Here is a 23,401-nt window from a genome sequence, read left to right on the forward strand (position 1 = left end):
CTTATTTCTGACTAGACTGAGATCTTGAAGGCCAAGGACAGTCTGTTATTTATCTTTGCTGCAGAATGCCTGACATATTGAGGACATGCAGGAAAACTTTGAATTAATGAATTATAGCTCAAAATACACAAGGCTTCTAACAAATAATTCTTGTTAGACTTGACTCTTGCAGTTCTTACAGGTTTTCCCAACATAGTCATAATTCTTGTACCTCTTGGCAACATGATGTAGCAGAAGTGGGCTTCCTGGGATAGGCCGCAGTTTGAATCCTAACTTTGCTAACCTATCAACTGTTCTTTTTTACTCAATTAATCTTAAAAATTGAGTCATAATTTACATGCCATAAAACTCACCCTTTTAAGGTATATAATTCAATGATTTCTAGTATTTTCACAACAAGGTGTACAACCTTCACCACTATCTAATTCTAGGACACTTTCATTACCCCACAAAGGAAACTTCATACCCATACTCATGCCCATTAGCAGTCATCCCTCAATTCCTTCTTCCTCCATTCCCAGGCAACTAGGCATATACAAATCTTACCATTTTTCTTCAAGGGAAACAGATTAAATTGATCTGGCCTTATAACGGACTTCTAATGCTCTTTACCCTTCAGAAATGTATTATGCTAAAAGGAGGCATTAATTGGTTTTTCTCCCTGTAGGAAACAACACCAAATACGGATACCATGGGACAAACAGTGAATGAAGGTAAGATTTACTTGCTAAAGGTAATAATGTTTTTAGTTACTCATTTGGAATGAATATCTTCTGGTATACTGAACTTTTGAAATAAAGCCTTTAAAAAATAAATTTATAGGAGATGCTAGGTGCTTAGAATTTGAATTTTAGAACTGAATAGCTATTAAAGGTCACTGTCTTTCCTTGCTAGTTATATAAATGAGAAAACTAAAACTTAGGGAGGTTAAGGTCATACAACAGTTTGTGACAAAGCCAGGATTAGAATCCAAAGAGTGATTAAAAAATGTTTTATCCTGTTTTGCTCTATGAGAAGTCTGCTCACTATTCCATGAATATGCCACACTCATTTGCAGTCAACTTTGTGTTGTATCTTCCTTCCCATAATACATTCTTTACACATTGGCCTTCCTACATCCTGTTTCTCCTTTAAGTGCTGTATCTCTCATGACTTCCTCTGGCTGAATGCTGCGTACTAAATGCTGTTCTCTAATTTTAAGTGTATCAGTTTAGTGTAGTCTCTTAACTAGATTCTTAGCTTCTCTAGAAGCTAATCATGCCTTTACAGTTTTACTTTGTTTTCTATTAGAAAAATCTTTCTGTAGAACTATTTAGTAAATATAAATTTGTACTTTTCTTGTGCAGATTCAAGTTTGGCTTTTTGGTGGAGGAGGAGAGGATAAGATGACTTCATAAGCGGTGTTGTGTATTTCTCACAGTAGACTCCTAATATGTAGTTATCTCTCTCTGTCTTTTTTACAATTTTTATTTTTATTTTATTTTTTGAGATGGGTTTTGCTCTGTTGCCCAGGCTAGAGGGCAGTGGCATGTTCATGGCTCATTGCAATCTCTGCCTCCTGGGCTTAAGTGATCCTCTTGCCTTAGCCTCCTGAGAGGCTGGGCCACAGATGTGAGCTACCATGCCTGGCTAATTTTTTGTATTTTCAGTAGAGACAGGGTTTCGCCATGTTGGCCAGGGTGCTCTCGAACTCCTGACCTCAAGTGATCTTCCCGCCTTGGCCTCTCAAAGTGCTGGGATTATAGGCGTGAACCACCGTGCCTGACCTTTTTTTAAAACATATTTTTTTTACAGAGATGAAATTATCAGACTGAAGTGCAGTGGCGTAATCACAGCTTACTGTAACCCCAAACTCCTGGGCTCAAGTGATCCTCCTGCCTTGGCCTCCCAAGCAGGTGAGGCTGCAGATGTGTGCCACCACACCTGGCTAATTAAAAATTTTTTTTTTTTTTGTGGAGACTGGATCTTGCTGTGTTGCTCAGGTTGGCCTCAAACTCCTGGCCTCAAGCGATCCTCCCTCCTTGGCCTGCCAGAATGGTGGGATTACAGATGTGAGCCATGGCATCCAGCCTAGTTATCTCTTCACATCACAAAAAGTCATGGATGGCTCTTTTCACATCACAAAAAGTCATGGATGGCTATTGCCTAGATCCATTCATTTATTAGTAGTTATAAAATGAAGGTATTCTATCATTCTTCATTAGCCAGAAAATTTCTATATAGAGGAACTACCTTTCTTCAACCACTCAGTTGAAATCATTTAAACAGAAAGCAGCTCATATGTCCCTCTCAAGTGTTCACATATCTTGAAGAGTCACTCAGTCATAACTAGTAAGTAGATCTGTTACGTTGAATGGCATCATTCTTAGATCCTTCTTTAAGAAGTTTTTCACTTGACAATTAGAACATCAATAAGGGTAAAACAGCAACAGATGAAAACACAAGTTTAAATCCATGAGTTCATAATGATAATAAAAAGCAAAACAAATAAAGCTTACTGGTCATCTGTGGAGAATACTAGAGATCTAGCTTATCACTTTGAAAACTAGAAAATACAGGAAAATAATAAAGTGTTGATTGTGATTTCTCTATGTGATCCGTGCCTTAAGGTAACTGAATGGTTGAAGCATGGAAGCTTCTCTCTATAGAAGTTTTCTGGCTAATAAAGAATGATAGAATTAGAATACCTTCATTTTGCAACCATTCATAAACGAATGGATCTAGGCAATAGTCATCCACGACTGTTCACATCACGAAAAGAGAGATAACTAGATATTAGGAGCCTCCTGTGAGAAATACACACCACCACCTATGAAGTCATCTTATCCTCTCCTGTCCCACCAAAAAGCCAACCTTAAATCTGACCAAACTCTTCTGGATTGAAATATGAATGCCAATTTAAAGAAAATACAAGAACCAGAGGAACCCAACTCTGTGGGGAGGTAGTCAGCAAAATCCAGATGCGAAAACTTGAAAGGACCAACCGACTGGTATTGTCAGCAAAAAAATTGTAAAGGGAAAGAATAAAAATGAGAAGAAAGGAGGAAAACGCCTGTAGATCAATAGAGGCCTAAGAGACATATCAACCATTGCTATGTGTGTAGACTTATTTAGGTTCTGAATCAAGCACACACACTGAAAATAGTTAAGACAATTGGGGAAATATGAACACTGGTTATTTGATGATTTTAAGGAATTATGGTTAATTTTTTAGATGTAATAAAAGTATGCTTAAATTTTAAAAAATGAATCCTTTTAGAGATACATACTATATATAATACATGTGGATGAAATGGTACATCTTAGATTTGGTGAGGTTACAAGGTCCAGTGTTATTTGAGCTCTTTAGCTTAGCACCAAGAAAATCTCTGCGCAGTCCATTGAATTACACTGTATTGTAGCTTCTCTGTTATGTTTTGAACTCTCAAAACCATCCATTTTGTTTCTAGGACATGTTAATTTAAACATTGTAAAGATCAATCAGCTCATTTTGATTTATTGATGCACTGAATTTTTTTTTTTTTTTTTTTGTGACGGAGTCTCACTCCGTCACCCAGCCTGGAGTGCAATGGCGCTATCTTGGCTCACTGCAACCTCTGCCTCCCGGGTTCAAGTGATTCTCTTGTCTCAGCTGCCTGAGTAGCTGGGATTACAGGCGCCCGCCACCATGCCTGGCTAATTTTTTGTGTTTTTAGTAGAGACAGGGTTTCGCATGTTGGCTTGGCTGGTCTCAAACTCGTGACCTCATGTGATCTGCTTGCTTTGGCCTCCTCAAGTGCTGGAATTACAGGCATGAGCCACCGTGCCCGGCCTGATGCATTGATTTAACAAATGCTTGAGAGTGTTGCGATGCCAGGTCCTGTTTTAGGCACTTGAGGATACCACAGTGAATGAGATAGACAATAAAATAAATAAATCTCCACCCTTTTGGAGATTTCATTTGAGTAGAGTGAGACAATAAAATAAATGAACAAATTATAAAATGCATAGTATAATAGAAAATGGTAAGTCCTACGTGGAAAATGAGGGTATTAAAAAACTAAAATTGGCTATTTAACATTTTTTAATTTATATTTTTCTGAGTGCTCTTTCAAGCTGTTGCTGTGGCCTCCCACTATTGCTATTTTCTTTTTTATTAGATTCCATGGATGTCAAGAAGGAGAATCAAGAGAAAACTCCTCAGTCAAGTACGTCTTCTGTACAAAGAGGTAGGTTTTAAAGTAATTTAATACAGCATAGTTTTCTTCCTCACTAGTGTTAAAATTAACTTTAAGTGCAAATTTTCTTATTGTTTTGATTTCTTATTGTATAGTCTATATACCGTAAACTTCTGTAAATATAAAATCTAATAAGAAAGGTCAAAAATTGTATTTTATTTTGAAAATTTTACTTTGGTTTTACTTAGAGATTAAGTTGACATGGATTAAGTAAAAAGGTAACTTTGTATATTTCAGTGCAAATTTTCCTAAATTATAGGTATCTAGTTATTAATTGCCATGTATATATTACCAATTTAAAATAATTTGGTTATTAGCAAAAACCCTTCTAATGTTATAGTCAATGTGAAAGCTTTTTTTTTTCTGGCCATGGTGACCTTGGGCACATTACTCAGCAGCTCTTAGACTCTTTTTCTTCTTCTTCTTTGAGACAGAGTCTTACTGTGTCACCCAGGCTGGACTGCGGTGGTGTGATCTTGGCTCACTGCAACCTCCACCTTCTGGGTTTAAGTGATTATGCCTCATCCTCCCAGGTAGCTGGGACTACAGGCGTGCACCACCATGCCTGGCTAGGTTTTGTATTTTTAGTAGAGATGGGGTTTCACTGTGCTGGCTATGCTGGTTTCAAACCTCCGACCTCAGGTGATCCACTCGCCTCAATCTCCCAAAATGCTGGGATTACAGGCGTGAGCCACTGCGCCCGGTTCTTTTTTCTTCTTTATAACACAGGGATAATGATAGTACTTATCTCATGGTACTACTGGAAATAAATAGAGGAAATGAATTTAAAGCACCTAATATAATGCTTAGGCATATAGTAAGTGTTCAGTAAATGTTAATTTATTAATTCATGTTCCTTATTATGAACAGCACGTGTATAATATTGCATCAGAGACACTCAGGAGATGTAATAGAATCTGATGCATTGGCTTGCTCTTAAATGAGAAAATAAGTCATATGTACACAAAAGGCATTAAAAAATAACATAGCAAACTGTTGTTTTACCAGACATTTCCAGAGATTTCTTGCCCCTTGTGTTTCTGTTGTATTTGCCCTGCCAGCCCCAGTGCAGAGCAGTTCACCCTATGACTTTCTGTTCCTATGTGAAGATTGCCTGTAGAGGTAATCCCCGTGGAGTTGTTGTCTCTCACTATAGCTGGGCCCTCAGTGCTCCCTTAACTTTCTTTCCCGTGGCCTTATTTGCTCTTCAACTCTTCCCTGTAACCCCCAAATCCTCTGAGCTTTGAAATGGAGGCCATTGAATTAGACTGTTCTTTATACCTACAAACTCCTCTCCATGTGTTTTTAAAAATATAACAGCTTTACTGAGATAAAATTCACATATCATATAATTCACCTATTTAGAGTGCACAATTCAGTGGTTTTCAGTATGTTCACAGAGTTGTGCAGCCACCACCACAGTCAATTTTAGAGCATTTTTATCCCCCTAAAAAGAAATCCTGTACCCATTAACAGTACTCCCCATTTCCCCCTAGTGCCTCCTCTCTCCCCCAGCTCTAGGCAAACACTGGTCTACTTTCTGCCTCTATAGATTTTCCCATTGTAGACATTTAGTTAAAAAAATAGATTACTTAAGTTGATAGCCATCTGCAGATACTTCTCAGGCCTGGGCCCTAACATCCTATTTTAGAAATCAGTGAGTGACTACCAGAAGATAAGCTCCAAGAGAGCCAGGGTTTTAATCTGTTTTATTAACTGATGCATCTGCAGTACCTAGGACAGTCCCTGGCACATGCTGATGACCTGCTATGGGAATCCGGTTATGAACAATACAGACATGATTCCTGCCCTCTTTTATTGACTGACTGATTGAGACAAGGTCTTACTCTGTCACCTAGGCCGGAGTGCAGTGGCATGATCATGGCATATTGCAGCTTTGACCTTCTGGGCTCAAGTGATCCTCTCACTTCAGCCTCCTGAGTATCTGGGACCACAGGCGTGCACCACCATGCCTGGCAATTTTTAACAATTTTTTGTAGAGACAGGCTCTCCCTGTGTTTCCCAGGCTGGTATTGAATTCCTAGGCTCAAGCGATCTGCCCACCTCAGCCTTCCAAAGTGCTGGTATTACAGGTGTGAGCCACTGCACCCAGCCTCTTACCCTCTTTGAGCTTAGTGGGAAAGATAGAAATCAACAGATGCCTAATTATAGTTGTGATAAATGCTGTGAATTAGTGGATGCTGATCATTCAGCTGAGAAACTTCTATCTCTAGGTATTTTGCCCATCTTCACATAGCTTGTGATCCCAAGGATAGCACTGGTGGAAGACATGATTCTGATTTACTCTAGGGAAGACCAGGGGAGCTCACATGGGTTATATTCAGTGCAAAAAGATGTTGGAGCTAATGTGTGGACTAGAATAGAGTGCAAGTAAAAGAAGAAGAGAGACCATGGGCATATGTGAATAACAATCAGATCACAAGGTTATATATGTATCGTATCAGTTCCCAGGCCTCTCTTCTGGGATAGAATACTGCCCCCATCCCCAATCTGTCAATGGAGATATGATGCAGAGGCAGACTGGGACCTCAGGCTTAACTAAGACTTTCTGACTGTTTTGACTTCCGGTTGGGAATTCCAGTGGTGGTATTGATGTAGATGTGTCAAGTCTAAATTAGTAAAGCCTGGATCTTTGTGTGTTTCCCCTATGTTATTGGTAGAGTCTGAGCATGTGGGCAGCCAAGATGAACAGTTTTATCACTTAGAATCTGTAGTGATAGGGGTCAATCACTGAAACATCTGCTCTGTTTAGTTTTGAAGCCATGGATTTCAGTTTTCACTTTTGACAAAGTTATTCAGTATTAATAAATTTAAGCACAACTATGACTTCTAGTTTTATAATGTGCCGTTTATTGAGTGACTTACATATATGCTACTTTATTTAGCTCTCAACATATCTAGTACCATGTACATTACTTTTCCCATTTTATAAATGAAGGAACTAAGGCTAAGAAAGTGAATGACTTGCTTAGGGTCACATAGCTAGTAAGAGGTAAAGCCATACTGGAAGCAGGCAGATCTGACTCTAAAGCCCACATTCTTTTTTTTGTTTTGAGATGCAGTCTCACTCTGCCACCAGGCAATGGTGCGATCTCGGCTCACTGCAACCTCCACCTCCCGAGTTCAAGCAATTCTCCTGCCTCAGCCTCCCAAGTAGTTGGGATTACAGGTGCCCACCACCATACCCAGCTAATTTTTGTGTTTTTAGTAGAGATGGGATTTCACCATGTTGGCCAGGTTGGTCTCGAACTCCTGACCTCAGGTGATCCACTCGCCTCAGCCTCCCAAAGTGCTGGGATTACAGGCGTGAGCCACCACACCCGGCCCTAAAGCACACATTCTTAACACTCTTCTCTGATGCATGATTTTCAATGCTGGTGGTGCTTGCTTCACATCATCTGGAAGTGGAATCAAACCCAGTATTTTCTTTTAAATGAAACAGTCTCTTAGATCTATTAAACAAAAACAAGGTGCAAAATGTTATGTGTGACATGCTTAATACCACATATAGTATATATACATACATATGGAAATGCATACACACATATGTAATGGTGGCACACTGGAGCTGGTTCACACCGGCTTGGGAGAGCCAATTGTGTACATCTTTTCCCAATTTGGTGGTTGGTGGTTTTACCTTGGCACCTTACAGTCAACCATGGTGGTCATATTTACATCACAGAAATCTGCAAACGCTATCAGTCAGGTTTTTTGTTGTATTTTCCAGAAAGCTGGTGGTTAAACATTATCAGCACTCTGTAGGCTTTTTTTGTTTTTTGCAAGGGGGGAGTCATCTAAGTATATCTTTTGAAGGAAGTGTAAGAAGCTGGTAAACATAGATTCTTCCAAGAAAGAGAACTGTCAAACCCAATATTTTTATAGTGAGGAAATTTAACAAGAGTATAGAAAAGCCTCATGAATGATGAGAATTAAACATCATGTGAATTACTAGTTCGTTCACTACTACTATCAAGTCTTTTTCTCAGTGTCTTGACAGTCTGGCTGGCACAGTGAAATGATATGTTCAAGCCAGACAATGTGCTCTGCTTTCTGATCTTCTCTTCTAACATTATAATATGTCATGAAGACTAAGGAAGGACAGCAAGAGTCTGTAGAAAATGTAGGTCATTAAAATAATCCATATTAGTGACTGTACTGATGACTGGTTTATTGCTTTGTTCTGCCACCATCTTCTTGACACTCTGAATGGAGATCTAATAGTCCATTGAGAAACTACTCTGGTTACTGGATTTTTTTCTTTCCATAAAGCATTTCAGGGGTAAAATTCTGTTTGACCACACACTAAACACCTTTAGCTCCCCATGAATAACAAAGAAGTGCCTTCACATTAATGGAATAAAGTGGTGAAAACATATTTATCGAATAAATTTATATTAGAGACAGATGGGTAGACTTTGCTATTACTCTGTAACAATTTCTTTAGTTATTTGTAACATCCACATTTTTAGAATCACTGTGCTGTAGTCCACATTACAATGAGAGTATCTAGGTTATAATTTATAGCTGAGCCATTATTATGAGGATATCATCTGATCTTTTATTTTTATGCTGGTCATGAAATGTAGATCAGGATGTTTGAATCTACTCTTTTGGAAGTTTGTTTGTTTTTTTTTTTAAAGAGGCATGGAACTAAAACCCATTTTAATCCTGAAAGTTGTATATACTAAAAGTTACATTGTATATGCTTTAAGAAACTATTTTGTACATGTGTTTTTTCCAGATGATTTCCACTGGGAGGAGTATTTGAAAGAGACTGGGTCTATAAGTGCTCCTTCAGAGTGCTTCCGTCAGGTATGCCAAGATTCTGTAGCTGTTGGTTAATGTAAACTATTAACTTGTTGGAGGATGTCTGTGTGATTGTTAGATTCTGGTAGTGTGAGGAGATAGTGGGATTGTGGTAATGCCACTTAAGAGCCAGATGGTCTCTTTGCATTCATGAATTAAGAACTTACTCTATGTCAGGTATACTAAGCTTTATGATTGCCCATCTGGCAGGAAAAGCAGACATGTAAATAAATAATTATGAGAAGTGTGATAACTCCACACTGGAAGGGCTCACAGGAGAGATGCTATTTGAGATGGTTGGAATGGGAGGAAGGATATTCCAGGCAGAGAGAACATCTAAAGCCAAGGCACATGGGCATGAAAGCATCTGAGTATTAAGGGATGGCTTGGGGTGACTGGAGCACAAAGTGGATAGAGGCGATAATGTGGAAATGAGGTTAAAGTTGTGGGGGCATTTAAACTGTGCTGAGGAGTTGGACTTTATTATAGGCAGTGGTGAGCTGCTGGTTGGCTAATTTCAAGGGGAATGGCCTAATCAGATTCTTACTTTAGAAAGCCACTCAGGGTATATTTTAGAGGTTGTATTTGTGTTGCCTGGAAGTGGGCAGATGAGTGAGAACAGCAGTGGGTAGTGTTTTTATGCTGCATGTCAAGCCAAGGAGAGAATTTGAAGATCTTTTGCTTGACTCTTACAGCTCTGACCTCACTTATCATCCGCCGTGACTGTTATTTAAAATGTTCCTCAGGTATTCTGGTGACATAGCTATCCATGTGTCTCGTCTTATAGTTGATGCATTTTAACCAAATTTTATTTATATGTATAGTCTCAGATTCCACCTGTGAATGATTTCAAAGTTGGTATGAAATTGGAAGCCCGTGATCCTCGCAATGCCACTTCAGTGTGTATTGCTACGGTTATTGGAATTACTGGGGCCAGGTTACGGTTACGACTGGATGGTAGTGATAATAGAAATGATTTTTGGAGGCTTGTCGATTCCCCAGACATACAACCTGTTGGGACATGTGAAAAGGAAGGAGACTTACTTCAACCTCCACTAGGTAAGAAGAAACAGTTTTAAAAATAGCGTATTCTTTCTAATGTGATGTTCAATAGAAGTGGCTTTAAGTGGCCTTTTAAAATTTATTTTCTCGGGCATTCTTGTAAATAAATGGTCAGATGGTTACTGTGGAGAATGTATGATGAGAGAGGAAATCAGCACCATCTGTTGTGGAGTTTTGCTTAAGTACATATCTGGCATATGTATATGGAAGGTTCCCCACTCCAGGGCAAGACTCATGCTAGGTCTTCAGACTTGAAATGTCAGAACCAACTCTACTAGATTACATATGCAGATTCAGAACTCCTTCTGGAGAAGAACTTTGTAGCATTTGATACAAGGCACATGCTCTCTCAATGTTGTCCACTGGGCCATTCAGCAATTTTGGTATAGGGCTAAGTCTAGGGGAAGGGTATGATTCCACATTCAGTTTCCAGTTTCAAACTCAAGAATTTCATTTCACCTACAGTGGGAAGAAATCAGAGTGAGAGGGGCAGGAATTAGTACCTTTAGGTCTTTGAAAAGGAGAAAATGGATATTTTAGCCAAGATTTTAAGGTACAAAATATGTACTTTAATTTTGGCCAAATTTTTGAAAGGTAAAAAGAGTGTGACTAATTTGGGGCAACATTTTTCTTTTTAAAATTTAAGCATACCATGATACTCTGTAGGAAAGAAATTATTTAGTTTATTTAGTTGCTGTTCTATACTTTGAGTGAATGGTGGGTATTTGTTTTTATTTGGTTCTTTACAGTGCTGAAAATGAAAATTCCTTGTTGCAAAGCACAATAAAAGAATGGATTTTTTTTGTTTTCCTATTAGTGAAAAATTCCTTGAGAATCACAAATTTAAGATATTAACAATAGCCACTCTTTAGTAATATATCTTTATGCTGTCCTTGTTCTGTTTGTTTGTTATAACTCATTTGGTTTAAAAAATATTTTTTTTTGAGATGGTTCTCGCTCTTGTTGCCCAGGTTGGAGTGCAGTGGTGTCATCTCGGCTCACTGCAACCTCTGCCTCCTGGTTTCAAGCCATTCTCCTGCCTCAGCCTCCCGAGTAGTTGGGATTACAGGCGCCCACCACCACACCTGGCTAATTTTCGTATTTTTAAGTAGAGACGAGGTTTCACCATGTTGACCAGGCTAGTCTCAAACTCCTGACCTCAGGTGATCCGCCCACCTCTGCCTCCCAAAGTGCTGGGATTACAGGAGTGAGCCACTGCTCCAGGCTAAAATATTTTAAAAAACTAGTTGGAGATATGTTATTCCAAGAAGATGGCTTGGGTCATGTTTGTTTGTTACCTTTTGCCTTCTTTCACTCACGTCTTTTGTTGTTTATTTGTTGTTTGTAATATTTCTCAAATTACACAATCTGTGTGAAAGATAAGTACAAACCTGGGCTTAGTGCTTCCCTATTTGGATTTTATTTCTCTTTTTGCAATGTGGAATGTTTTTGCAGTTTGTTTAAGGAGATGCTGCTATTGTAATTGTTAGCATTTCAGATACATAACTTGATTTATGGTCATTCTTTTAAATAAAATTCTTAGACTTTTGTTTTATTTAAAAATATGAAATGTATAGAAATATGTGCCGATTAGTATCTGTTTTGGCAATATACCTAAAAATGCACAATTGGTGCCAGTTTGCTTTTTAGGCACTTTTGAGTAGTTTAACTTCCATTTTATTTACTTATTTATTTGTTTGTTTGTTTATATTTATTTATTTTGAGACAGAGTTTCGCTCTGTTGCCCAGATTAGAGTACAGTGGCGTCATCTCGGCTCACTACAAGCTCCGCCACCCAGGTTCACGCCATTCTCCTGCCTCAGCTTCCAGAGTAGCTGGGACTACAGACGCCTGCCACTGCACCTGGCTGATTTTTGTATTTTTAGTAGAGACAGGGTTTCACCATGTTAGCCAGGATGGTCTCGAACTCCTGACCTCATGATCCACCTGCCTCTGCCTCCCAAAGTGCTGGGATTACAAGTGTGAGCTACCGTGCCCGTCCAACTTTCATTTTAATACAACTTATTTAGTTTTCCTTTGAAAAAGATTTATTGATTTAAACTTTAAAGGTTATTATTAAAAGATTTTAAAAAGTTTTAACACACAAACTGAAAGGTGTACAGGTCATAAGTATATAGCTCATTTATAAATGAACACATCTGTAAAGCCATCATCCAAATCAAAAACAGAACATTATCAGCCCCCCAGAAGACCCACTCCTGCTGATAACTAGTCATAATCTCTCCTTTCCTAAAGGTACTGCCATCTAGACTTCCTAACCTTATAAATTAGTTTTATCTCTTTTTAAACTTTTTATATGTACCTTAACCCAATTTTGGTCTTTTAATCTATGTTTGACTTTAAGCAATTATAGAATTAAGTAAAATGTTACATTCAGGAAAATCTGGGCACATGATGGAATAGGATAATACGGGGATTGAGAGAAAGGTTTAAGGACCAGAGAATGATTCTTATGCAGTACTCTCCATAGAATGGAGAATAATAATGTTGATTTATTGTAAGGGAGTATGTGAAAAATCACCCCCCACCCCTGTTTTTTTTTCTAGCAACAATTGTGTCTCTAGTCAGATTAAGGGGATTTTGGTACAGGGTTATTAGAGGATGACTTTCCATCTTACCTTTTTTGTATGTTTTGTTCTGTTGATGGAGAATAGGACAAAACCTGCATCCATTGCCAGTGATTCATGTGCCTCTCTGTCTTAATGTATGCACGTATCAGGGGCGCATCCAAATTCTTTCTAATTCTGGCATTGAGGCAAGCAGGTGTTGCATGAAACAGATTGCCCCCAGAAAGCAGTAAAACTAGCAGACCCCTGCTCCCTGCTGCATATGCCAGATGCTGTGATACCATTAGTTAGTGAGATCTCTAGAAAAGATACTTGTTGAGTCTATTTTGATAGCATCTGATACAAATTCTAAAAGAAGATCATTTTTAGTATGTATTAAGATTGCTAAAGTGAGAGCTGTCTTTTTTTCTAACACATTTTATGGAAAATTTCAAACATGCAGAAAACGTGAAAGAATTTTACAGCGAGTATCCCCATGTCCACTTTCTAGATTCTACCATTATCATTTTATTATGCTTACTTTATCACATATCCATCTATCTGCGCTTCTGTTTATTCATCAATCCTTCTTATTTGTCAGTACATTTCAGAGTGAGTTGTTGACATCAGTGCACGTCCCCTAAATACTTTAGCATATATATCATTAACGAGTAAATATCTATAGGTTTTTTTCTTTTGAGGTAAAATTACATGCAATGAAATGTATTGTTGTGTGTGTATATGTGCTGAGTTTGACAGAAAACTGTCTTTCTGAAATGAAAGAAGCCAGGGGCCCTGAGGAAAAGGGGGCTAGGAGTCTTTTACAGCCTTTACCCTTGCTTGTGTGATTGTTGGTGGTGGAATGGAAGCTCTCCTAGGCTCCAGCTTAGATCACCCCTGGTATTATATACATGTTTGTTGGTGAATCCTAGCTAGTGGCTTCTCTTAAAATGAGAGTTTCTACGCCCACTGTAGCATTGTTGCCAGACAGTACAGTGGGGACACTAGCAGTGAGAGGAGGGTACATCTGCTCCTCTTGCCCATGTTCAGAGTTCTTAGATAAGAAAGTCATTCTCTTGAGAATAATGGGAATGAAACCTATTTTTTATACCAACTTGTTAATAGTATCACAGGGAGGCTTTTTCATGATACCTAATTTATTTTATAAAACAGGGTACCAGATGAATACATCATCCTGGCCGATGTTCCTCTTAAAGACACTAAACGGGTCTGAAATGGCATCTGCCACATTATTTAAGAAGGTAAGAAAGATGTTATAAAAAGCTGCCATGTTTTTATTGTTTTAGTGGGAATGCTTAAATGCGTAATCTTCTGTGACATGGAAAAGCAAACATACTTTTAAAATTACTGGATTGGCAAGTGTATTAGTTTGCTGGGGTTGCCATAACAAAGTACCACAGACTGGGTGGCTTAAACAACAGAAATTTATTTTCTCCATTCTAGAGGCTGTATGTCCAAGATCAAGGTACCCTCAGATAATGTGCAGTGCTCCACCATTAGCATACAGACATGTTTGTATCTCCACACCTTCACTAACATTGAATATTATTCATCTTTTAAAATGTTGGGAATCTTTTTTGTGGGGGAGTGGTGAAGATGAGGATGGTATCCCATTGGTTTCTGGTGAGATCTCTCTTCTTGGCTTGCAGATGGATGCTTTCTTGCTGTGTCTTCACATGGTCTTTTCTCTATCCATGCACATCCCTAGTGTGTATTCCTCTTCTTATAGGGACACCAGTCCTATTGGATTAGAGGCCGACCCTTATGACCTCACTTAACCTTTATTACTTCCTTAAAGGCCCTGTTTCCAAATACATTTATGTTGGGGGTTGGTGCTTCAACATATGAATTTTGAGATGATAGAATTAAATTTGTAATAATAGATTAAATAACAGAATTGTATTTTTGTACAGTTGTGGAGGCTAGAAGTCTGAGATCAAGGTGTCAGCAGGTTTGGTTTTTTTTTTTTTTTGAGACAGTCTCACCTGTCACCTAGACTGGAGTACAGTGGCGCAATCTTGGCTCACTGCAACCTCCGCCTCCCAGATTCAAGCAATTCTACCTTAGCCTCCTGAGTAGCTGGGACTACAGGTGTGCACCACCATGTCCAGATAATTTTTTTGTATTTTTAGTAGAGGTGGGGTTTCACCATATTGGCCAGGCTGGTCTTGAACTCCTTTTTCTTTTTTTTTTGAGACTGAGTTTTGCTCTGTCACTCAGGCTGGAGTGCAATGGTATGATCTCGGCTTCTCGGGTTCAAGCAATTCTCATGCCTCAGCCTCCTGAGTAGCTGGGATTACAGGCACGTGCCACCACACCGGGCTAATTTTTGTGTTTTTAGTAGAGACGGGGTCTCACCGTGTTGTCCTGGCTGGTCTTGAACTCCTGGGCTCAGGTGATCTGCCAGCCTCAGCTTCTCAAAGTGCTGGAATTGCAGGCATGAGCCACTGCCCCCAGCCAGGTTTGGTTTCTTTTGAGGCCTCTCCCCTTGGCTTGTAGATGGCTGCCTTTTCCCTGTGTTTTCATGTGATGGGTTTATCTGTGTCCAATTTGTTCCTCTTATAAGGATGTCAGTCATATTGGATTAGGGCCTACCCTGATAACCTTATTTTAACTTAATTACCTCTTTGAAGACCCTATGTCCAGATACCATCACATTCTGAGGTACCGGGGGTTAGTGCTTCAACATACGAATTTTGGGAGTGACACAATTCAGTCTATAACATCAAGTCATAAAAAAGTCTCAATTATAATAACCCACTAGTCCAATTTCATTAGTAGCCTCTTTCTTGACTGTAGATATAAAAAGAGTGCTCTACTGGAAGCAAATATTCATTGCTATTTTTTATTTGCATTCAGAAGTGAATCTTCCCCTCACTTTACTGTGTTAGTCCCTTTGATACTGGAGAAAAAGATGATGGGCCAAAAAAATAACTTGAAAGTTAGTTGGAGAGATTTGGTTTCAGAAGTAAACAATGTTAAAAGCAGTCATTGGAAAGAATTTGTCATGAGGAAATACTTGCTATATTAAAAAAGAGGAAAAATTTCCAGAATAGTTTATATTCTTGAGAAAATGTTGAAAAGTATGTTAAGAAACAATAAAAGCCACGTTTTAAATTATGAGTCAAAATATTTCTTTCTCACCTTTTCTTCTGATTGTTTTTCAATCTCAACTTTTATTACAACTATACTTGGAATGATAAGAATTGATTGTAGTTTTAAAAAGCTTTTGAAGAAGATTGAAGGCATAAGGATGTGAAACATCAATTACTATGCCTCCTTCATTGCAAAGAAAAATTCTGTGGGTACATCTTTGAGGAAGATGAATGCAGAAAGTGGACTTGCCCTACCTGCAAGGGACACAGGCAGCACAGGCCCTTTGGCCCGTGGTAAGCCGTGTGTGAGAATAGCTAATTAAAAAATATTTAGCAGAAGTCTTTATTTATTGAACACCTATTAGCTTGGGTTGTGACTTTAGAAAAGCCATTGGATCTGTTTTACTAGTCAGATTGCTTGATCAGCTGGTCGTGTGCCACACTTGTTGTACACATTATGTTTTCAATTTTTTTAATTATAAAAATAATTCATGTGGTGGGGGACAGGGGATGGGAATCAAGCTATACTCTTAGCTGGAGTGAAAAATGCATCTCCCTTTGTCCCAACCATTCCTTCATTCCCCTCTTCCCTCCAAATTGAAGTTTTATTTGTTCTCCCAGACCTTTTTCTTTACATTTATAAACAAATATGGGCTTTTATTTTCTTAAACATCAATTGGAAAATATTGTACATATTATTCTGTGGTTTACTTTTTCTCCTAACATATGTGTGTTTTGGAAATCGTACTATTTCATTTCATATATATTTTAGCTTGTATTGTACTCTTCTGTAGTATGGATCATCAGAATTCATTTAACCCTAGAATTGACTTAACTGTAAGGACGGATGATTAGGTCATCTCCACATTCTTGTTTAGATCAGCTCTACAGTGAGCATTCTTATAAAGAGTTTTGTGTATAAGTGTGAACAGTTGCATTCCTGGAACTAGAATTGCTTGTTCAAAGGGATGTATGTTTTGGTTGGGCTTTGGGAGGCCAAGGCAGGAGGATCGTTTGAGCCCAGGAGTTAAAAACCAGCCTGGGCAACACAGGGAGACCCTGCCTAAAAAAAAATTTGAAAAATTGTAAAGAAAAAACAAGGGAATGTATATTTTAAATGTTGATATATACTGTTAAATTGCATTCCCAAAGGGTATTCTAAGGCAGGAGTCCCCAACCTTTTTGTCATCAGGGGTCAGTTTCGTGGAAGACAATTTTTCATGGATGGAGGGGTGGGTGGTTTCAGGATGATTTGAACACATTACATTTATCATTAGATTCTCCTAAGGAGTGCGCAATGTAGATTCTTCGCACATGCAGTTCACAATAGGGTTTGCACTCCTATGAGAATCTAATGCTGCTCTTGATGGGAGACAGAGCTGAGGTGGTAATGCGAGTGATGGGGAGCGGCTGTAAATACAGATGGAGATTTGCTTGCTTGCCAGGTGTGCCACCCAGTTCCTAACAGGCCACGGACCAATACCAGTCTGGGGGTTGGGGATCCCTGTTCTAAGCTATGCTCCACCATTAGCCTATAAACATGTTTGTATCTCTGCACCTTCACTATCATTGAATATTATCCATTTAAAATTTTCGTGAATCTTTTTTTGGAGGGGGTGGTGAAGATGAGGATGGTATCCCATTGTTTTAATTTGCATTGCACTGATTACTAGTAAAATTGTGCTTTTAAGATTTGTTTAATGGCCTTTTGTTTTTCTGTGAATTGTCTGATTATAGCCTTTGCCTGTTTTTCTGTTTTGTTTTTGAGACAGAGTCTCATTCTGTCTCCCAGGCTGGAGTGCAGTGGCGTGAACCTCAGCTCACTGCAACCTCCGCCTCCTGGTTCAAGTGATTCCCATGCCTCAGCCTCCCGAGTAGCTGGGATTACAGGCAGGCGCCACCACACCTGGTTAATGGTTGTGTTTTTAGTAGAGACAGGGTTTCACTATGTTGGCCAGGCTGGTCTCGAACTCCTGACCTCAGGTGATCCGCCAGCCTTGGCCTCCCAAAGTGCTGGGATTACAGGTGTGAACCACTGTGCCTGGCCCTTTGCCTGTTTTTCTGTTGGATTTCTTCTTAGAATCATCTTAAATCCTCACTTTTCCTTGATTTTGGCCTCTGGAGGTCTACTCACTTAGCTTCGTAATTATTTATTTGTTCTGTTTCTTTCTAACCTTACCACCACTGCCCCTTGGGCAGACTGTCAGCCTAAAATAACAACAGAGAAAGAGGCTCTCCAAAAAAAAAGTCTATTTGGGAACGAATGGCAAGGGGTTTCAATGCAGGATATTTGTGCTGTTTTGGATCATTGGCATATCTGGTGATGGTAAGGCAAAGGGAAGCTTTTAAAGGCAAAACAAGGAAGGTTACATAAGTTGTTTTGAAGCACTTATCCTTGGCCACAAGGATCAATAATAAGAGTGGTATCTGGGGTTGAACAGTTACTGGATAGATGTCCTTGCAGGAGTATTCTTTGTGTAAGGTTGTGGTTTTCAGAGAGTCCTTGTAATAGTTTTTATCATAGGCGTGTGTACATGAGAGCCCCTCCTCTATGGTCCTTTTTGTTAGGGTTTGGCATAAGTGACTCCATTTTGATTCTGACAACTTTTATAAGGCTTTCCTCTTGCCTGAACTGTTACGCTAGCCTTTTAACTGCCTCTAATCTCACCCTTTCACACAACCGCTAGAAATGTGTATCTTATACAAAAACCTTACCATGTTATTCCCCTGTTTAAAACTCTTTTGAAGTTCCTGGTTATACTCAGGATGAAGTATAAGTTTTTCAGTATGGCCTGTTGGGTCCTGTGTGATCAGGTTCAGGGATGCCACTCCCTGCTTTGGATGTTATGTTCTTAAATTGCTTGTAATAGCTTGTAGATACCTTGTTTATTTTTAGAGCTCTGTTTTGACTCATGTTGGTTTTCCCTGGTTAACTCCTACTTTTTAAAGATTCAAGTCAGACGTTAAATCCTCCAAGATAATATCCCTAATTCCCCTTCTCCATTCTTCTACTTTTTTTTTTTTTTTTTTTTGGTGAGACAGTCTCCCTCTGTTGCCCAGGCTGGAGTGCAGTGGTGCAATTTCAGCTCACTGCAGCCTGCAACCTCCGCCCCCTGGGCTTAAGTGATTCTTCTGCCTCAGCCTCCCACGTAGCTGGGACTATAGGCACCTGCTACCATGCCCGGCTAATTTTTTTTGTAGTTTTAGTAGAGATGGGGTTTCGGCATATGACCAGGCTGGTCTTGAACCCCCGACCTCAAATGATCCACCCACCTTGGCCTCCCAAAGTGCTGGGATTACAGGTGTGAGCCACTGTGCCCGGCCCATTCCTATACTTCTGTAGCACCTTGTACATCCCAATCTTTGTATGTGTTAGATTATATTATTATTTTTACTGTCTGTCTTCCTGGACTGTGAGTTCCTTTTGAGCAGTTAGCATGTCTTTGTATTGTCAGTGCCTACATTAGTTTCTGGACACATACTTGTTTGTTAAAAGAATGAAGAAAGGGTAAAAGAATACAGGAAGATAAATACTTATGGAAGGAACAGATGGGCTTAGTTTTGGACATATTGAGGTGTCTCTGGGAAATTTGAGTAGTGATGACTATCAGGCTGTTGAAAGTAAGTGGTTTAGAACTTAGGAACAAAGTTTGGCTTGGGCACATGGATTTGGAAATTTTTAGTATAAATAGTAGTGATAGAAGCTTTGAGCTTAAATGAGCTAGTCCAGAGAATGTATAGAAGGAAGAGAGAAGAATGTCAAGGTGAGAGCCTTGAGAAATACCTACCTACCTTAGAGGGTAAGTAAAGGGATAGGTGCAGCTCTAGAAATGGAGAAGGAAAACTAGAATAAGCTGGTGTCATTGAATCCAGTGGGGCAGAGTTGCAAGGATTAGGGAGTGGTTAATAGTCTCAAGTACAACTCAGAGTTACATAGTGGCTGGCCTATATCATGTACTTAAGGAAGGTCAGTTAAGAAGAAAGCTGATTTTTGACTCTTTGGTAGATAGAAAATCGTCAGTTACATTAGCAAGAGCTAAAGTCCAGGTGAAAAGTGTCCTCAGAGCTAATTTATAATTTTGGGGCAGAATATATGGAGATCATTCCTGATGGCTTCAATTTACTATTTCTATAAATAGACCTCAATGACGGGAGGATCACTTGAGTCTTGGAGGTTGAGGCTGCCATGAGCCATGCTTTCGCTACTGCATGCTAACCTTTAGCCTAGGTGACAGAGTGAGACCCTGATTTAAAACAAAACAACAACAAAAAACAAAACTTCAAATTCCTATTTCTGCAAAATAGGAAACTGGCAAAGGCTGGAAGAAAATTCACACATACTGGTTGGGGAGAAAGTCAGTTAAGAAAATAACAAACATATAGTGAGGCTACATCATTTATCTTAAGGAGAATGGTTAAGGTTTGGAACAGCTGCCATATGGGATGGGAGAGGGTATGGTCTAGGGACACATGACAGTGTTTTGGAGGGCTTAGCTAAGGATGAAGGGTAAAAATGTGTGTCACTACATGTAATAAGCATGTGGGAGGGACTTTGCTGCAGCAGTGCTCAGCAGCTGTATTAATCTGTTTTCACACTGCTGATAAAGACATGCCTAAGACTGGGGAGAAAAAGAAGTTTAATTGGACTTACAGTTCCACATGGTTGGGGAGGCCTCAGAATCATGGTGGGAGGCAAAAGGCACTTCTTACGTGGTGGCGGCAAGAGAAAATGAGGAAGAAGCAAAAGCAGAAACCCCTGATAAACCCGTCAGATCTTGTGGGACTTATTCACTGTCCCGAGAATAGCATGGGAAAGACCAGCCACCATGATTCAATTACCTCCCCCTGGGTCCCTCCCACAACACGCGGGAATTCTGGGAGATACAATTCAAGTTGAGATTTGGTTGGGGACACAGCCAAACCATATCAGCAGCTAAGTATAAATAGGTGAAGTGGATGGTGATATTGAACTAAGGTTTGGAGATAACAGGGCAAGGACAAGGGAATAAGTTGGTTTTGGGTGCTGAGAAGAAAGTAGTGAAATGATGCTTTATAACCTGGATATGAGTGCTGCTTCACATCCTACAATGCACAGAATACACACACACACACACACACACACACACACACACACACACACACACGTGCACGCCCATTCTGGCTGCAAACGTCATTAGTGCCAAGGCTGGGAAACCCTAACCTGTATTAATCCCCTGGTGAGCTCATCTAATTTCCTGGCTTTAAATACAGTTTATATGCAGATGATTTTCAAATTTGTATTTCCACCCCAGACTGACTTACTCCCAACTCAGATTTGTATGTCCAGCTACCTACTCAACATCTCCACTTGGATGTCTGATGGACATCTCAAACTGCTCCACCTGTTAACCTCCCTATCTCAGGGAGGGGAAACTATCCTTCTAGTTGCTCAGGCTTCAAACTTTGGTAATTATTTCTTTCACACCCTACATCCGGTCCATAAGGAAATCCTATTGACTGTACCTTCAGAATACAGTGAACTTTCCATATCCTTGGGTTCTGCATCCATGGGTTCAACCAACTGCAGATTGAAAATATTAAAAAAAACCCAAAATACAGTAAAAAATAGTACAAGTGAAAAAACAATATAGTAAAATAGCTGTTTACATACCATTTACATTCTATTGGCATCATAAGTAATCAAAAGATTACTTAAATTATTTATAATCTAGAGATTATTTAAAATATATGGGGGGATGTATATAGGCTATATGCAAATACTGTGCCATTTTATATCAGGGACTTGAGTGTCCTTGGATTTTGGTATCCTCAGTGGATCCTGGAACCAGTCCTGCGTGAATACTGAGGGACAAATGTATATCCAAAATCCACCCACTTCTTGCCATCTCTATTGTTATCACTCTGATACAAGCTGTCTTTTTCAATCTCAGTTGGATTACTACAGTAGCTTCTCACTGGTCTCTGCATTTGTAACTTTACAGGCTATCATCAGCACAGAAACCAGAGTATTCCTTTTAAAATGTAAATCACGGCCGGGCATGGTGCCTCACGCCTGTAATCCCAGCACATTGGGAGGCCGAGACGGGCGGATCACTTGAGGTCAGGAGTTCAAGACCAGCCTGGCCAACGGGGTGAAACCCTGTCTCTACTAAAAATTGAAAAATTAGCTGGGCGTTGTGGTTGCACCAGCTACTCTGATGGCTGAAACAGGAGAATTGCTTGAACCCGAGAAGTGGGGGTTGCAGTGAGCTGAGATTGCGACACTATACTCCAGTCTGGGCGACAAGAGTGAGACTCAGTCTCAAAAACAAAACAAGCAAACAAAAAACCCACAGAAGTCAAATTATATCACTCCTCTGTTCAAACTCTTCCAGGGGCTTCCTGTTTTATTCAGAGTAAAAGAATCCTTACAGTGACATATAAAACTGTATATGATATGACCCCTCATTATCTGTCTGAACTCATTTCTTTCTGCTCTCCTACTTACATGTTACATTTTACCCACACTCACTTCCTTGGTATTCTTTGAACATTTCAGACACAGCTCCTGCTTTAGGGCCTTGACTCTGGCCATTTCCCTCCTTCAGATTTCTGCTCACATATCACCTTCTATATGAGACTTGTTTTAATTTCCCTATTTAAAGTTGTACAACCCCTCCTTCTACATTGCTCTCTGGATTTCTCTTATTGTGCTGTTCTCTCTCTCTCTCTCTCTCTCTCTGCATAGCATTTATCATTTCTAATGTATGTGTTTTACTTTTTAAATTATGCTTATTGTCTCTCCTCACTAGCATGTAAGTGCTGTGAAGGAGGGATTTTGTTTTTTTTGCTTGTTAATATATCCCAAGAACCTCCAGTGGTGTCTGGAATATAGTAGATACTAAGTAAATATTTGTAAATGAATAAATGAAGGTTAAAGGACTAAAATTCTTGGTGAGGTCAAATAAGTAGTTGATGAAAAATAAGGAGATAGAAGTTCATGTATTAATTTGTGGTCAGAGGTAGGTACTGGGTATATTGCAGTAAACAAAGCATAAAATATGCCCCTTATGGAGCTTACTTTCTACTTGGGGAAATGTTTAATAGATCATGCTAAATAACTAAAGTATATCTTATGTTTTATACTCTTACATGCTTAGAAGAGAGGTCGACATTTTAGATAGGTTGGCCAGGAGGGTCTGAGAAGGTACCTTTTGAGTGACGATCTGAAGGAAGGAAGACAGTGAGCCATGAGGCTGCAAGAGTAGGATTATTCCCCAGGCAGAGGAGTAATGCAGAGAATGCTGAGACTGGTTTTGGATTTTGTGGGACATGGGAAGAAATAGCCTTTAAGGAGAACCATATTGTAGGTAATCAAGAAGGGAGGTTAGAAGCTGGTTGTGGTGACACGTTCCTGTAGTCCCAGCTACTTGGAAGTCTGAGGCAGGAGGATTGCTTGAGCCCAGGAGATTTGTGTCCAGCCTGGGCAACATACTGAGGAGACCCTGTCTTTTATTTAAAAAAAAAAAAAAAAAAAAAAGGGCCAGACGCGGTGGCTCACACCTGTAATCCCAGCACTTTGGGAGGCCGAGGTGGGTGGATCATCTGAGGTCAGGAGTTTGAGACCAGCTCT

At 39.5% G+C, this 23,401-nt stretch overlaps 1 protein-coding gene across 3 annotated transcripts in view; it reads left to right on the top strand.

Moving 5' to 3' along the window:
- LOC105478186 (Scm polycomb group protein like 2) overlaps positions 1 to 23,401 on the top strand; it is a 118,389-nt gene that overhangs the window by 15,846 nt on the left and 79,142 nt on the right. For all 3 annotated transcript variants that reach the window (XM_011735256.3, XM_011735258.3, XM_011735257.3), the window contains exons 2-6: positions 668 to 713; positions 4,140 to 4,208; positions 8,980 to 9,050; positions 9,869 to 10,103; positions 13,847 to 13,935. In XM_011735256.3, coding sequence (XP_011733558.1) covers positions 692 to 713; positions 4,140 to 4,208; positions 8,980 to 9,050; positions 9,869 to 10,103; positions 13,847 to 13,935 — 486 coding nt within the window. In that variant the 5' untranslated portion in view covers positions 668 to 691. The remainder of the gene's footprint in view (positions 1 to 667; positions 714 to 4,139; positions 4,209 to 8,979; positions 9,051 to 9,868; positions 10,104 to 13,846; positions 13,936 to 23,401) is intronic.

This window comes from Macaca nemestrina, chromosome X (assembly GCF_043159975.1).
Source record: "Macaca nemestrina isolate mMacNem1 chromosome X, mMacNem.hap1, whole genome shotgun sequence".
Classification (NCBI taxonomy): Eukaryota; Metazoa; Chordata; class Mammalia; order Primates; family Cercopithecidae; genus Macaca; species Macaca nemestrina.